The following is a 14,453-nucleotide window of genomic DNA, read 5'->3' as shown; positions in this document are numbered from 1 at the left end:
ATTTTAAAGGTCGTTCCCGAAGGACTTGGTAAAGTATTGAGGAAAATAAGAGAAAAATACAACAACCCTACAGTGTACATAACCGAAAATGGTGTATCATCTTCAAGCGGCAAAAATGACGACGATAGAATAAATTATCTACGCTCTCATTTGAAAGTAATATTATCAGCTATAAATGACGGATGTCACATAAAAGGTTATACATATTGGAGCTTATTGGACAGTTATGAATGGGAAGCAGGATTCACGTAAGTTTCCATAAAATATAGGATTCTTTTTTTGGTCATCCATTTAACAATAATTTTAATGTTGCAGAGCTCAGTTTGGATTAATGCACGTTGATTTTAATGATGCTAATCGTACTCGAACCCCTAAAAAATCTGTACAGTGGTTAAAAAATGTAATCAGTACAAGAAAACTGTAAGTATCCGGCCAATCTATTGACTTTGAGTCTTAATTCTTAGAACAAAGATTATTTTACTATTGTAAGGAACTTTTTTGTTAATATATTTATGAATTCCTCAAAAAAAAAAATTTTTTTTTGCTATTTAACATTATTATTGTAATGAATATTTTAAAAAGACAACAAATTTGATGTACTCGGTGTAATTACTGTGTAATTCGATGTTAAATACGAGTATGCTCTAAAAAAATAATTAAAAATAAATACATTGCAACGTATATACCTTGAATACTTTCAAACTATATAGTACAAGAATTAATTTTACATATATACTGTATGGTACTACAAAATAAAAATGTATTCAACAATATGCTCACAATAGTCACCAACAAGTTACAATTTTTTTTAAACTAGTGGGCTCGTTTAAGATTGTGAAAGAGAGGGAGGAATTAAATTTGTAATCAAGTGATGTAACAATTTTCCTTCTTATGGGTTTTTATGAAGCACTTATCTTGTCAAGGGATTTAAAGATTTGTGTAAACGCTCTCACATTATGAATCGGATTTTCAAAGAAAAATAAAGGTGTGGTATTTCTGTTTCAATGTTTTACATCATTAAATAGTGAATAAAAAAAATATATATATATATACATGTTAAATACTGATGATTCGAAAACATTTTACTTTTATTTTTTAATACAAATATTTGTTTATCTACAAATAATAAAAATGTCGTTATTTCGATAATTTTTTAAAATTATGAATTTTTCGTACATTCTCATTATGTCTCTACCATATTTTACAGTGCTAATTGACCATCATACAGGTAACACGTGTTTGTTTTAAATACTATCGGCAATAATATGAGTATCTGCCAATAATTTCGCCAATTTCATCGATCGTATCTTAGTAATCTTACGTCTACGCGCGGGAATAATATTGATAATGATAATTATGTAGTAAGAAATACTTGTCTCGTATTAAACTTCTTAAAAATCCGTAAATCGGATAAGTAAGTATGATGCATTCTTATGAAAATATAAAAATATTCGGTGTCAACATATACTTTTATAACCGTCTTCTTGTTCGTTTAGAGAACGTTACAATATTACAATATTTATAACCTTAAAATGTACTAAAAATACGCCATTATTATAAAATGACAAATAAAAATTACAATAATTTCGAAAAAAACTTTTTTAACTCCTCTTAGAAAAGTGATCACAATATCTAGAAAACAACCATTTTTATTGCTTTTAAAAAACATTTAGGCAATAATCTTTGAACTGTAACAAATATTAAGTTCTTTTTTTTAAGTACATAAGAAGCCAGGTAAGATCACGTAGCTTTTTTCGTTTTAATTAATCCACTAGAGTTTATTTTATGTTTTGGTCAGCTAAGTAACGTTTTAATTTTATTTTGTAATTAAATGTGCATAAACCACAACTTTTGGCATCAAGAAATTTCACAAGTTTGGAGATACACTTATTTGTAATGTATTTCAAAATAATTTTTCGCTTCATTTATAGCAAGGCGCATTTATAATTTTGTCAAACAATTACTTTTTTGGTTAAAAAATAAAAAAAATATGGAATAGCTAATTTTTCCTATTTTTATCTATTTTTTACTTAAAAATTATAAGTTTAATTGAAAATATCGAGAAATCAATTATGTTACGTTAGCTAAAAATCGAAAAAATTATTGTGGACCCAGAAAAAAAATAGTTATTTAAATTTTTTCATTTCATTCAAACAATCTCAATCTTCAAATAAATTATTTTGCAAATTTTGAAGTATTAACATTTACTCAGGGCAAATTAAATTGTTTGTGATTTATAAAAATTCACTGGCAAGGTTTTAGTGACTTTTTTCGCTTATTTTACTCGTACTAATTTTACAAAATTTTCTTGTAGAGTCAATAACTTTTTAATAAAAAAAATTCACGATGGTAAAAAAGTTTATTTCTAAATTTTTAGATTTGTCTCGCAAAGTCTGCAGGTTTTGTGAAGAAATGAAATAAATCTTTTAATTAAAATTAGTTAAGAAATCATATTTCAAATATTTGGTCTTTTAAAAAAATAATTTGATTTGCAAAAAGTTGAACAAGGCAGCCACCATTATAAATTATGTTTGATAAACCAAAATATCACTACAGAACTTTAGTGGATGCTTTTAAATTTTAAAGACTAAGATCTTACTTGATTCCTGTACTAAAATTAATATAAGTTCTAATTAAACTCAATTTCTAGAATATTCTATTCAACGTGGCTTAAAGTGATCAAACAAAAAGTTGTCTTAATTGATACAAGTTTTTCTTAATTTTTACGAGTATCGTGAATAGTTTTACGTGAATCAAGACTTCGAAAAACTCACAATTATTTAAAATTTCTCTCCAATAATAATTTTATTAGGATCACACGATATTGTGAGCCAAACTGAATTTTGATTAAATGTTAATTAACCACCATCCATAAGTCCTTGTTTTTACATTTGATTTCATCGAAGCCTTTAATCATAAAACGTACCATCCGAAATTTCTTAATGTGTTTTCCCTTTTTTCCTTCTATTCTCTGGTTTTACAATATTTGTCTAAATTCAAAATGTGTATTTTATTCAACAAACATGCAAAACTGTGCCATTTCTATGAAACCCGAAGTCTTGAACGATCGAATATTTTGCAAGATAATTATACGTTACATCGTATCCGCAAGAAAAAAAAAAAAATAAACAAACAATAAAAAATTAATATAAAAACGAGTATCGGTTTCTCGCTGTCATCACCTGTCAATTTTTACGATTCCCTCGTACCATCCTCCGTCGAAAAAATCCTCGCGAATTTCATATGAAAAAAAAAAAAAAATAATAAAATAATAGCAACGTTGCCTTAACATAGTCATGTTTCACAAATTTTTTCGGCGGAGAATTTCGCTAGTGATGCTAATTTCGAATTGAATAACAAATATCATGACAGCACTTATTTTAAACAATTTTTACATTATTAAAAATTTCCATAAAGTTTCAAAGTTACTCTCAGACTGGTGGCGATTGCGTATGTTGCAGACAGCCCTCAACGTTCTCGGGCCAATCGCAGACGTTCTCGTTGGGGTTGAAGACAAGGTTCACGGGACAGGGCATGTGATGTTTCCGCTCGCCCTCGCACATGTAGTACATCGTGCAGTCGTTCTTGTCCGCGTGATAGGAGATGTGATTGTCTTCCTCATCGCAGGTAACTTCGTTGGCTGTGGGGCACAACATTTTTTTTATTTCTTCACTCCCAATCTCGAATAAAAAAAAAAAAAAAAAGAATTCATGTTTACTAATAGAAACTAACGATCTTTGGTGGTGTATTTTCCGCCTCGCAAGTTATTGATCTCGTACGGTCCTTCGTACTCGAGTTTCACGGAGTAATCGAGCAGCTCCTTTTTCATGGCCTTGATCAGAGGATACTTATTGTTGCCGCAAGATCCACGGAAGTCGTCCATGTCAACCGACCAGATCATTACACCTCCGAAGCCTTCCTCCTTTAGCCAATTCATCTGTCGACGTGAAACGATGTTGAGATTTTTTGCTGAGTTTAAGGACATAAGTCCCTATTTTCAGTATTTCTTACCTTGTTGATGAGGCTCCTCTCGTCGTCAAAACCAACCCACTGGTCGTCTCTGTAGGCAAACGGAACCTGCTGTTCACTGTCCCAAACTAACGTTGTGTTGTCTTCGGACAGGAAGCTGCACACCTGCAAAAAGTATTAAAATTTGCATTTTTAATGAAAGCGTAAAAAAAAAAAAAAAAAAACATTGTGCTGAAAAAGTATCAGTTTCCCATTACGAATGACAACTCGATTTGCCATCAATCGAAAGTTTCCCGTCCTCCTCCTCAATCAGATTCCGCAAAGGTCAGTTAATTACCTCGTAGTAGGAGAGGAAGCCCGCCTCGTTCGTGAAATTTCCGGCCAGGCCGCCTCCGGATGCCGGCGCCCCGATGTCGAACTTGGACTTATCGACGAGGGTGAAGGACCTGCCGTACGTCGGCATTCCGATCATCAGCTTCTCTTTGGGCGCTCCCTGTTTCACCCACTCGCGTGCACTGTAGTCCTAAAAATTAATTCATTTGGAAAAAAATTATAATTTTTTATAATTATGGATTGCCATTTTTTAAAAATAACATATTTTAAGTATACTTATTATACCCCTCGTTTTGTAGGATTAAGTTAGTTTTATACTTATTTGACTATTATTTCATCCTTGAAGTAATAATTGATTCAAACAACGAAGCAATACTGGGGGTGAAAATATTTTCTGATGCACCATCAAATCGTATTGGTCTTAAAAATCTTAATACTTTATCGTTTTATTTTCCTGCACAAGACCCACTTATTGACGGGTATAAACCAATCTGGCGCTGCCGTGTTGAATATCACGGAATAAATAGCTTTTAAAGAAAGTTAATTCAAACGAGAGCTCCGCTCAAACCACAAGCCAAGCGAAGCCGCTTTTTACAGAAAGCTGCGGTCGCGTGAAAGCAAAGACCTTATTTCGCTTGCAGTCTTGGCTGCTCAACAAAATCTTGCGACGAATCGATTTATGCACTATCGCAGTTTACTTCCAAACAGAAGTTTACTTTCAATCTGATATATAAACAAATGAAAATGAAAAAAAAAAAAAAAAAAACTTACCACAGTGAGCTTCTTCTGATAGCTGGTAGCACTTTCCAGCGAGAACAGGGGACTGTTGTGCCCGACTTGCCTTTCCCACTGGCCGTGGAAATCGTATGTCATCACGTTGATGAAGTCGAGGTATTTCGAAATCTCGGGTACGTCGTAACTACGAAAAAACCCACGATTGTCATGAAAAATGTGATCCTCGGTATAAATCCCATAATTTTCGAGCGATAAAAAATCCACTCACCCAGCGGCGATCGCTTCGAAGCTCGCGGGTACGGCTGCCGAGAGGATGAGCTTGGGCAGACCGGCACTCTTCGCTTCTCCCTCGAAGGCGACTCTGAGCTCTTTCAGGAGATTGACGTAAGCAGTGCGGTCGTCGGCTCCTCTGTGATGAAAGGATACAATTTCAGCTTCTCTCTCTCTCTCTCGTTTAAATAAACCTCGTGGTTTATTATTCCAACAAACCATTTTAAAGTATTGCTACTAAATTATTTTTTTTTTTCTACCATCAAGACACGATTCGATGTTAAATCGATTGGGCCAAAAAAGTCAAGCTGTTCACTCGTGAAACGAGGGAAATTCAGAGCCGTGCACAACAGGACGAAAACAGAGAGGAAGAGGTACAAAGCTATACAGCTGGTGCATATGCACAGTGAAGGGAAGCAGTAATTACCGTGGGTACTCCCAGTCAACGTCGAGACCGTCAAATTTGTGCTCGCGCAGGAAATCGATGGCCTCGTAAACAAACTGGTTCATGCGGAAGGTATTGCTCGTTAGCTCTTTGAACGGCGTCGAGCCGAAGGCCCATCCACCGATGGCCAAGAGAATCTGAAACAGTCCAACTAATTGATTATTTTGTCGAAAAAGGCGCACATTTAATTGAATTTTTTTGGTTTTGTTTTTTCATTTGATAGCTTTGGATACAATACAAGAAATTGTTAATAATTCACTACGTCGTGTTGTTGTATCATCATTGTAATGTTGAAAATTTGCATTATTCATACGAGAAATTGTACAACTAGCTTGGGTTTGGTAACAATTGGTAAATTTGGTACAACAAGTAGATGCAGCACTGTACGAGAAAATTGCCGCACGACACACTTTTTATGCACGCACCCAACAAAGGGAAAAGAGAGAAAAGACCTTCAGCTTATCATTACTTCTGTACCCACCGCGGATTATTCGTCAACTGCAATTATCAAACTTTCTCCCGCTCTCGCGTGCCGTATACAGTGCCAAATGATAGTAAACACCGGCTTTGCGTGGCACTGCACAACGGAGTCGGCGGATTTCCTTTTCAGTCGAAGCAAGTTAAGGAAATGGCCGGATATACTTACAAAGGGTCCATGACTCTGCGTACCTTTATGTCAGGATTCTTTTCGCGGAGACTTGTCAGCCGCTCGTACATCTCGATGTCCTTGTCGCTGCTCTCGTATAACAGATGGTCCTTCAGTGTGGCGAAGGCGTAGATGACGTGGGTGCAGAGGCTCGGGTCTATGTCCTCGGGATTGAATTTACCGGTGCCGGGACGTCGGTGCGACCAGTTTGTCAAGTAGCAGATCGTCTGAGCTTCTCTTTCTGTGGGAACAAGAGAAAACAGCTCGTGTTGGTGATCTGACAGATAACTAGCTTTGCCTCAGAGCTAAAACCGCAAGTATCTCAGATTTTTGGAGTAAATATCATCTATCTCATATTTGGCTTAGTAAGTAGTTTAGTCTTCAAGAGAAAACAGTTGTCTTATAATTGTAAAAAAAAAAAAAAAAAAAACAAATATCAATAAGACTTGTTGAAAAACCGAGAAATAATCTTGAATTCTATAGCAAAACCATCTACTTTGATCTTTCGACAAAATGGGATATCTCAAATTCGAACGAAATGGTAGTCATATTAGCATCAAAGAAAAAAAAAAACTTCCAATGACGAAAAAAGGCTACATTGGGGGCAAATTGCAGTTGTTTTAACTAAGTGGCAATTTTCTTCACCAGATATGGTAGAGTTTCAATTAAAAATAAAATTCCTTACCTCTGGTTGGCAAGTTAATAACCAGTTGGTTGGCGGTCTTGGGAACCTTTTTGGCTTTGCTGAGAACCTCGGATACGGGTATCTTGTAAGGTTCGGGCTTTTTGACCACCACTTCGGATATCGTCGTGGCGACGGAACTCCAGTCAACATCCTTGCTGTTGCTACCACGAGATACGCCTCGAAGCTCCTCGCGCATTGCACCGATCAGCGGATATCTGACACCGCTTCCACACGATGTGCCGTTGAAGTCGTCCATGTCGACCGTCCATACCATAGCACCTGATAAATTGGACGAAAATAGTTGAATAGACAAGCTGAAGTATCGTTTCTGAAGTATATATCTACAGGAAAAATAAGAAGAGCACGAGACTAAAAAAAAAAAAAAAAAAAAAAAAAAACCAAAGGAGGAAGAGGAAAAGAACGTGATGCAGTACATGTACATCATAACAGATGTACACCGGTGGAATTTCGCGAATCTGTATATCTGTAGACTATGTATTTATGTGTAGCGTTACCTCCGTATCCTTTATCCTTGAGCCATCGCATCTTAATTCTGATGGATTTCTCGTCGTCGAACCCAACCCACTGGTCGTTATCCACGAGGTACGGGACTTTCATCTCATCGTCCCAGATGTAGACGGCACCGTTTAGCAGCATCTCGCAGATCTTAATTAAAAACGTGAACCAAAAATTGTACTTTTATAAACCTTCATTCTTGTTTTTTGTAAGGCAAACCTCTCTCGGTTCACTGGTATCTCAGTAGTTATACTTTTATGAAATTTTTATGAGCTCAAAGAATATGTACAGCGATTTAACTTTTTAATTTAGTTTTTGGTAATCACTAACTGAATTTTATGTTCAACAGCAATGTTAGTGAAAAATTTTATAAAGCCCACAGTAATTATTTCCGAATTGACTCCACTTCCAAGAAATACTTTATTAAAATTAAAAGTTGCAGCTTTATCGAAAAATGAGCAGAGAAATAATCAATAAAAAATTGATGATCGTCCTTAGTTGAATGAAAAGTGGTGAGTAAATAAATAATCACGAAAGTAGACAAGATGATTATTATCCATCAGTTAAATCAACAAAAACTTAATCACGTATCTCTCTGCTCGGTAGCTCTTCACATCACCAGAGTAATGCACAAGTATGCGAAAAAAAAAAAAAAAAAAAAAAAATCATACGCTTACCTCGTAGTAAGCCAAAAATCCCGATTCTTTGGTGTACTCTCCAGCTTTGCCACCCCCGCTAGCAGGCGAGTGAATCTTGAAATTAGCCGGATTGCTGAGGGTGAAGGAGCGTCCGTACGTCGGCATGCCGATGATCAGCTTCTCTTTGGGCGTGCCGAGACTCACCCACAGCGAGGCCGCGTTGTCTACGCTCAGTTGCTTCTGCCACTCCGAATCCAAGGATGAGGCGAACAAGGGCGCATTGTGGCCCGTTTCGCGCTCCCACTTGCCGTGGAAGTCATAAGCCATCAGGTTTATGAAGTCCAGATAGCTGTAACCACGGGCGTCATGGTTGATGTATTTTTTTTTTTTTTCTTTATTTTTGGGGTGGAAAATTAATTTCTTTTTTGAAAACGTTTTAAAAACTTTCTTTACGATGCGGCGAACTGAAGACTTTTGTTTGGGCGTTTGAATACGTACGTCGAGGCTTAAAAATTATATTTTTGCTTTTAGCTATATATCAAGCAAAAGATCGTTTGTATTTTTTACTTTTTTTTTTTATTTTTTAGTGTAAAAAAAAATGTTTCAATTTATTTTTGTAAAAGAAATTTTTTTTTTTCATTTTAATTTATTGCAAACCTAATCTACGATTTTTTATTAAAATTTAGTAATTATATTATATGTTTATTTGTGATTAACGTAAGTCCATTAATCTAGTGTTCGAAGTGTTTAATGTATGTAAGACCCCCAAATTGTTACGTAGATCGAGAACACAGAATTAAAGAAAAAAAAAATTTTTCTTTACAATGACAAAAAAATATTTTTCAGTGGAATCACCGGGATAATGCTCGAAAAAAATACAGAACTTGTAACTGTTACAAGTTTAATGGTATGAAGAAAAAAATCTCATGAGTTCAAAGTAAAAACAAGTAAAAAAGCCACTTGCAATAACTTATTTCTCCCAAGCAGTACTATGCTAATTAATAACCACCGTTTATCATGCTATTTTATGAATGCAGTCAGTTGCTACATACAGAAAAAAAAAAAAAAAAAAAAATACACTTAATTACACACTTGCCACCGTAAAATTCGAAGAATAACTTCGACCACGACTCGAAGTAAGATTAGCCATCTCAATTGACACGATTAAAAGGAGAGAAGTGCATGAGAAAATCTGCCAGCAGGTTAATTATTTCGACATGGATTCCCGTGTATGTTACCTACGAGCGACTCTCTCCCGCTCGCATCTTTTTCCCCAGATCTCAAAGAAAATCTCTCGTTCAATAATAAAACATCGGTATACGAAGCGTCAATTGAAGACTGCCGTGTGTACAGCATCCTCGTAAATCACCATCAGTACGGTTAATTGAAGGGTAATAATTCAAATTTGTTTTTCTCCGACCGTACGCGTTTTATCAAGAATTCACAGTTAAACTGATCGGTGAATACATTCATTGGCGGATTCGTATTTGGTACTAATATATCCAAGTATGGTGAGTTGGAAAAATAAATTTATTACCTGGCGACGGCTGGAACGTCGTAGCCGGCTTTTACGTTGTCCGGACCCACGGGCACAGCCGCCGTGAGCAAGAGTCGCGGCTTTTTGCGCTCCTGAGCCTCAGCTTCGAACGCCTCGCGAAGCTCTGTCGAACAGTCACATGATTTCTTGTGTTTTTACTTTTTTGAAATTATTACATTGATATTTTTTGCAGGAAAATTAATTGCACGTATAAGTACATGGAAGTTTTTAAAACCATTTCTTTGACAACTACTTTTTACCTTTTTGTCATATTTAGTGCAATAGTATTTGTTGCTCAGAAGCATCATAAGATTAAAATCAATTTATTCGATTGCTCTGTTTCAAACAGTAATTTTTCTGAGTAAAAGTGCGCCTTCGTTTTTACTTTGTCTTTATTTTATAGAAGTTAACAACTGCTTTAAATGACCATTTATGGATGAAAGTTATTAGAATACATCATGCGGTCGATGGATCTGCAACGAACGTGCAACTCAATTACGGTCGGATTATCATTGGGAGATATTTGTACATCCGGTGAAAGAGAGGTGGGAAGAAAAAGTTCCGAGTCGAGAAATTTTTTTACAACCAATTCAATTGATTCATGCCTAAAAATAGTAACGACTCTTTCAAGTACTATTCATATTTTGATAAAATAAAAATTTCCAATTTTTTAAAGAGGATATTCGTGGAGCTTTTGGATGAGTTATTTCTAGAAAATTTATGAAGAGAATCACCCATACCTTTGAGAAGAAGCACAAAGTGCTTTTTGTCATCTCCGCCCTTGGGATACTCCCAATCGATGTCAAGGCCGTCAAAGTCTCTGTCACGAAGGTACGGTATGGCACTGTAGATGAAAGTCTGCCTGGCGTACCTAGTCGATGCCATGTCTTTAAATTTCTGCGTGCCAAAGGACCAACCGCCTGAAATTCATAAACCAACAGCACAGTCCAAGTAAATCTCGATCGACTACAATGGTTTTTTTTTCTCAATATTTCGGATGCAGGACTTACCGATCGCTAGTAGGACCTTGAGCGTAGGATTGGCCTTCTTGAGGGACATTATTCTCTCGTAGAGCCCAAGCTTGCCGTCCTTGGTCTCGTCGTTCGACTCGAAGCTCGTCAGCTTGTTCTTCTTGAGCCAGCCGAAGGCGAATATGACGTGGGTGCAAAGATCCGGCTGTATGTCTTCCGGCATGAACTTACCGAGTTTCGTCCGATACTGCGACCAGTTCGTGTAGTAACACACGACCTTTTTTGGGGGAACAGAAGGAACAAAATAAAAAAAAGTTTTCATTGAGATTTCATCGAGATAAGAAAGGCGGAAGTCGAAGCGATCGGTAACAAAGCGCGTGGACGGGTCTTGGAGCTCCATCCTGTTGAGCAGCGGCGTTTATTAGAGCTGCAGCACGTGCATGTTCGTTTATTTACGAGCTCATGATCGGTATGGACTCGGGATGCGTACGAGGATAATCGTTTCATTTCTGCGCAGTGAAAGCACTTACGAGCTGCCGGTCTTTTTGCAGAGGCACACGTGTCACTTAATTGTAGTCCTTATGAATGTGGTGTTAATACAAAATTAGCTCGACGATAGGTTTGAAATTTACTTGTACACTTTGGCAATCGAAAAGAGACGATGATGGACCTGCTCTTCTAAAAAGGGAATTTACCAAAAAAAAATCCAACAGCCGCGCGAGTAGAATTGAACAGTGGCAACGCGAGCGGAAAGCCGGTAATCTCACGCATGACGAATCACCAAGATCTGTGCTCCGAGATTTTTTATTATAATTTTTTACTCTTGCGCACATGCGAGCTCGTAAAATTTTAAGACACGGTGCGATGAGCTGGCGGAAAGGGCCGTATTTAGGCATTGCGTGACGAATGATGAAAAATCGCCGAGTGAAAGCTCGCGCCGCGAGCGAGGATAGTCGAGCGCATTTATTAACGAGACGTTGACTCTGTGAGATATTTCAAGGGGAAGAAGAGATGTGGAAAATTTTCACCCATACCTTGTAGTCCTCGGATGATGCTTTTCCCGGCTGGAGCTCATTTTTCGTGCCCTTGTTGTTGATTCGGTTGCGCGTCACCTTGAATCTGTTCACGCTGGCGGACACCTCCTGATCGTTGGAAATCGAAGGCCTCGCTGACGTTGGCCTGCGAAATCGTTTCCTCGCACCTATTCGATGAAAAAAAAACGTACTTGAAACAATGTTTACGAGAAAGTAAACGATTTCACGTTATTTTGCAAAATAACCAAAGTCTACCACGATGTACAAACGAGGCAAAAAAGTTTTTTAAATTAAAAAAAAAAATAAAAAATAATCATCCAACGAGCCTAACGGAAGATTCCACCGAAAGGCGTGCGTTGGATAAGAATGAAAATCGCGTTGGGTTACAAAACTTTCCCGATATGTGTACGGCCGACGTAACGATATAATTGCTATGTATGATTCAAGCCGAACGGTGGCGCCTCGAGCTACACAATCTCGCAGTTATATAAAACTTTTCTCGGGGAGTAAAAAGCACGTGGAGGAAAACGACTCCCGTTTCGAGTAGAGGGAAAAAAAAATACAAAACCACAAGAGCCCGACGCGACACCGACAGAGGTAGAAACAAAAAATACCCCAAGCGCAGCGTTCGTAACGCGCTGTCCGCCTCTTTCTCGTGGAAAAGTAAAAATCCTGCCGGCGTCACGCTCGAGTTATTGCCCTCGGATTGCACGGTCGTTGGGAAAATGAAAAAAAAAAAAAAAAAAAAAAAAAAAAAAAAATCGAAGGAAAGAGAGGGTGGCATAACCATGCAGTAAAGTTGTGGACCAAGTAGAGGACTCACCTTCCGCCTGTCCAGAGAGCAGCGCGACCAGACAGAGCGTCAGCAGCAGCAGCGTCGTTGCCTGCAACACACACCAAAGAAAACACATTTCATCATTGGACCATCGTAATTTTTTTAATATCATACACTCGTGTCTCATCTTTCGGTGGGTTTAAGATCATCACCTGCCAAGAGTCGCAAAACGGTGAAAGTCACGTAAGTATAATATGCATAGACGTATGCCATATTCCATAATATACGATCGTAAACACAAGAGCAGAAACAATAGCAGCTCGCACGCGTTGGGAAAGGAATTTTAATTTCAGCACTCAAGCGAGACGAACGATCGAAGCTGGGAGAGAGAGACTCCTTTTTTTTGTTCTTCGCAAAAAATCGTGGTGAGTTTTATCTGCTCGTTAATACGCTTGTGGTAAGTATACCGAATGTCGCGCTTGGAAAATATGTTTCTCTCATCCGCGCAGAGTTCAACAATGACAGCTGCCCCGGGGTCTCCGCGTGGGAACAACTTTTTCTATTGTCTTTGGGTGCACGCGCTTTGGCTCGGGTTTGAAGTTCAATCAGCAGCTGTAAATGAATTGACAGTTCCGACCACGCTCAGATATTACTTTTTTCCATCTCCCTTATGATAAGTACATTGTAATAGCTGAGTGTATTTTTTAATTTACAGATTTTCTCGGACAAGGCAAGACACACCTCACTAGTGATGAAACGAATAATTTACCCTCTTTGTCCAAAGACACGATTATTTTAACATTTATATAACATAAAAAAAAAGGTTAGCAATGAGAAGTAAAGAAAACAACAATACAGGAGTGAGAAAAAAAAACTCGACTTAATAGCAAAATTAGCACTCAATCGACTCATGGTATACGGTATATGGTATACATATGCTTATACGCTCGCACATCACAGCTTTGCCGCGCAAAATGAAAAAGAGCGAGCTAATTTTACGCCGGAGAAACGAGCTCGCACACCGTACGTAAGTATACGAGCTCGTGCCGATCCCTTTCACATTCACTTTCAATTAGATCACGCGTTTACTTTTGAAGCCTCGGCGAGGAACACGTTGCCCGCCCGGGAGACAACCCATCTTTGCTAAAACGGACATACACAACACCGTCTAGTCATCATTGAGATTAAAATAAAAAAAGAAAAGAAAGGAGCACTAATCGAAAGAAAAGGCATGTCACCAAAAGCACCTTTAATATAAGCGATGCGGTGAAACAATGAGCCAATGGGACATAAATCATATCCCCGGCGCGCCGAAAGCTTTTTCGGCGGCTTTGCGCGTGCATAAATCACATCACTCGGACGAGAGAGGGAGAGAGAAAGAGTACGAGTAGTGGAGGCGTGAGGCACGCGCGCCGCCGCTATTGTGAATCACGCTTTTCGCTCCGGATCTGATTTACGCGGCGTTGTTGCTGCGGATTCTACTTCCTTGTACGTGTCGGCGGGGGGGAGAGCCTCTTTCTCTCATCCTTTCGCTTTTGCTTCGTGATTTTGTTAATGGTCTCCGAAATCTTTGTACTGTGGGCTGGTGTTTTTTTCTTCGTACCGAGCCTTGAAATTGTTTTGGTCGTTCCTACGAGTAATTTGGTTTTTGTAAACAACCATCGAGAATACATTTCTTAAAAGATCGTTTGAGGCCTTGAGTGTTGTCACATGGAAACGGGCCAAGTTCTGAGACAAAGTCCGCCCACGTTTTATGTGGAGACAAGCCTTAAAAAAAATTAATGCTTGCGTTTTTGAAAAATTAGGGTAAAAAAAAAGTAGATTCTCAAAATACTTTTATTAATAGTTATGCAACGTAGATAAGATAACGATATTTATATTTTAGAAAAACATATAAGA

At 37.7% G+C, this 14,453-nt stretch overlaps 1 protein-coding gene across 1 annotated transcript; it reads right to left on the bottom strand.

Annotated features, from left to right (window-relative positions):
* Positions 1-3,431: 3,431 nt before the first annotated feature.
* On the bottom strand, positions 3,432-12,741 carry Cht7 (chitinase 7). The gene is made up of 17 exons (XM_089589711.1): positions 12,729-12,741; positions 12,603-12,663; positions 11,780-11,969; positions 10,785-11,022; positions 10,515-10,694; positions 9,775-9,898; positions 8,277-8,586; positions 7,599-7,749; positions 7,084-7,362; positions 6,422-6,639; positions 5,735-5,889; positions 5,306-5,446; positions 5,074-5,221; positions 4,307-4,492; positions 4,012-4,134; positions 3,733-3,937; positions 3,432-3,640 (listed from the first exon to the last, which is right to left on the bottom strand). Exons 1-17 carry the CDS (start codon positions 12,739-12,741, stop codon positions 3,432-3,434), a joined length of 2,931 nt encoding a protein of 976 aa, XP_089445837.1.
* Positions 12,742-14,453: the final 1,712 nt, after the last annotated feature.

The sequence above is a fragment of the Copidosoma floridanum genome, unplaced genomic scaffold, assembly GCF_036245765.1.
Source record: "Copidosoma floridanum isolate Cflo_tuat_1 unplaced genomic scaffold, Cflo_Japanese_pri ptg000009l, whole genome shotgun sequence".
Taxonomy (NCBI): domain Eukaryota; kingdom Metazoa; phylum Arthropoda; class Insecta; order Hymenoptera; family Encyrtidae; genus Copidosoma; species Copidosoma floridanum.
The sequence above is the reverse complement of the archived record's forward strand: the minus strand, read 5'-3'. Positions and strand labels throughout refer to the sequence as shown.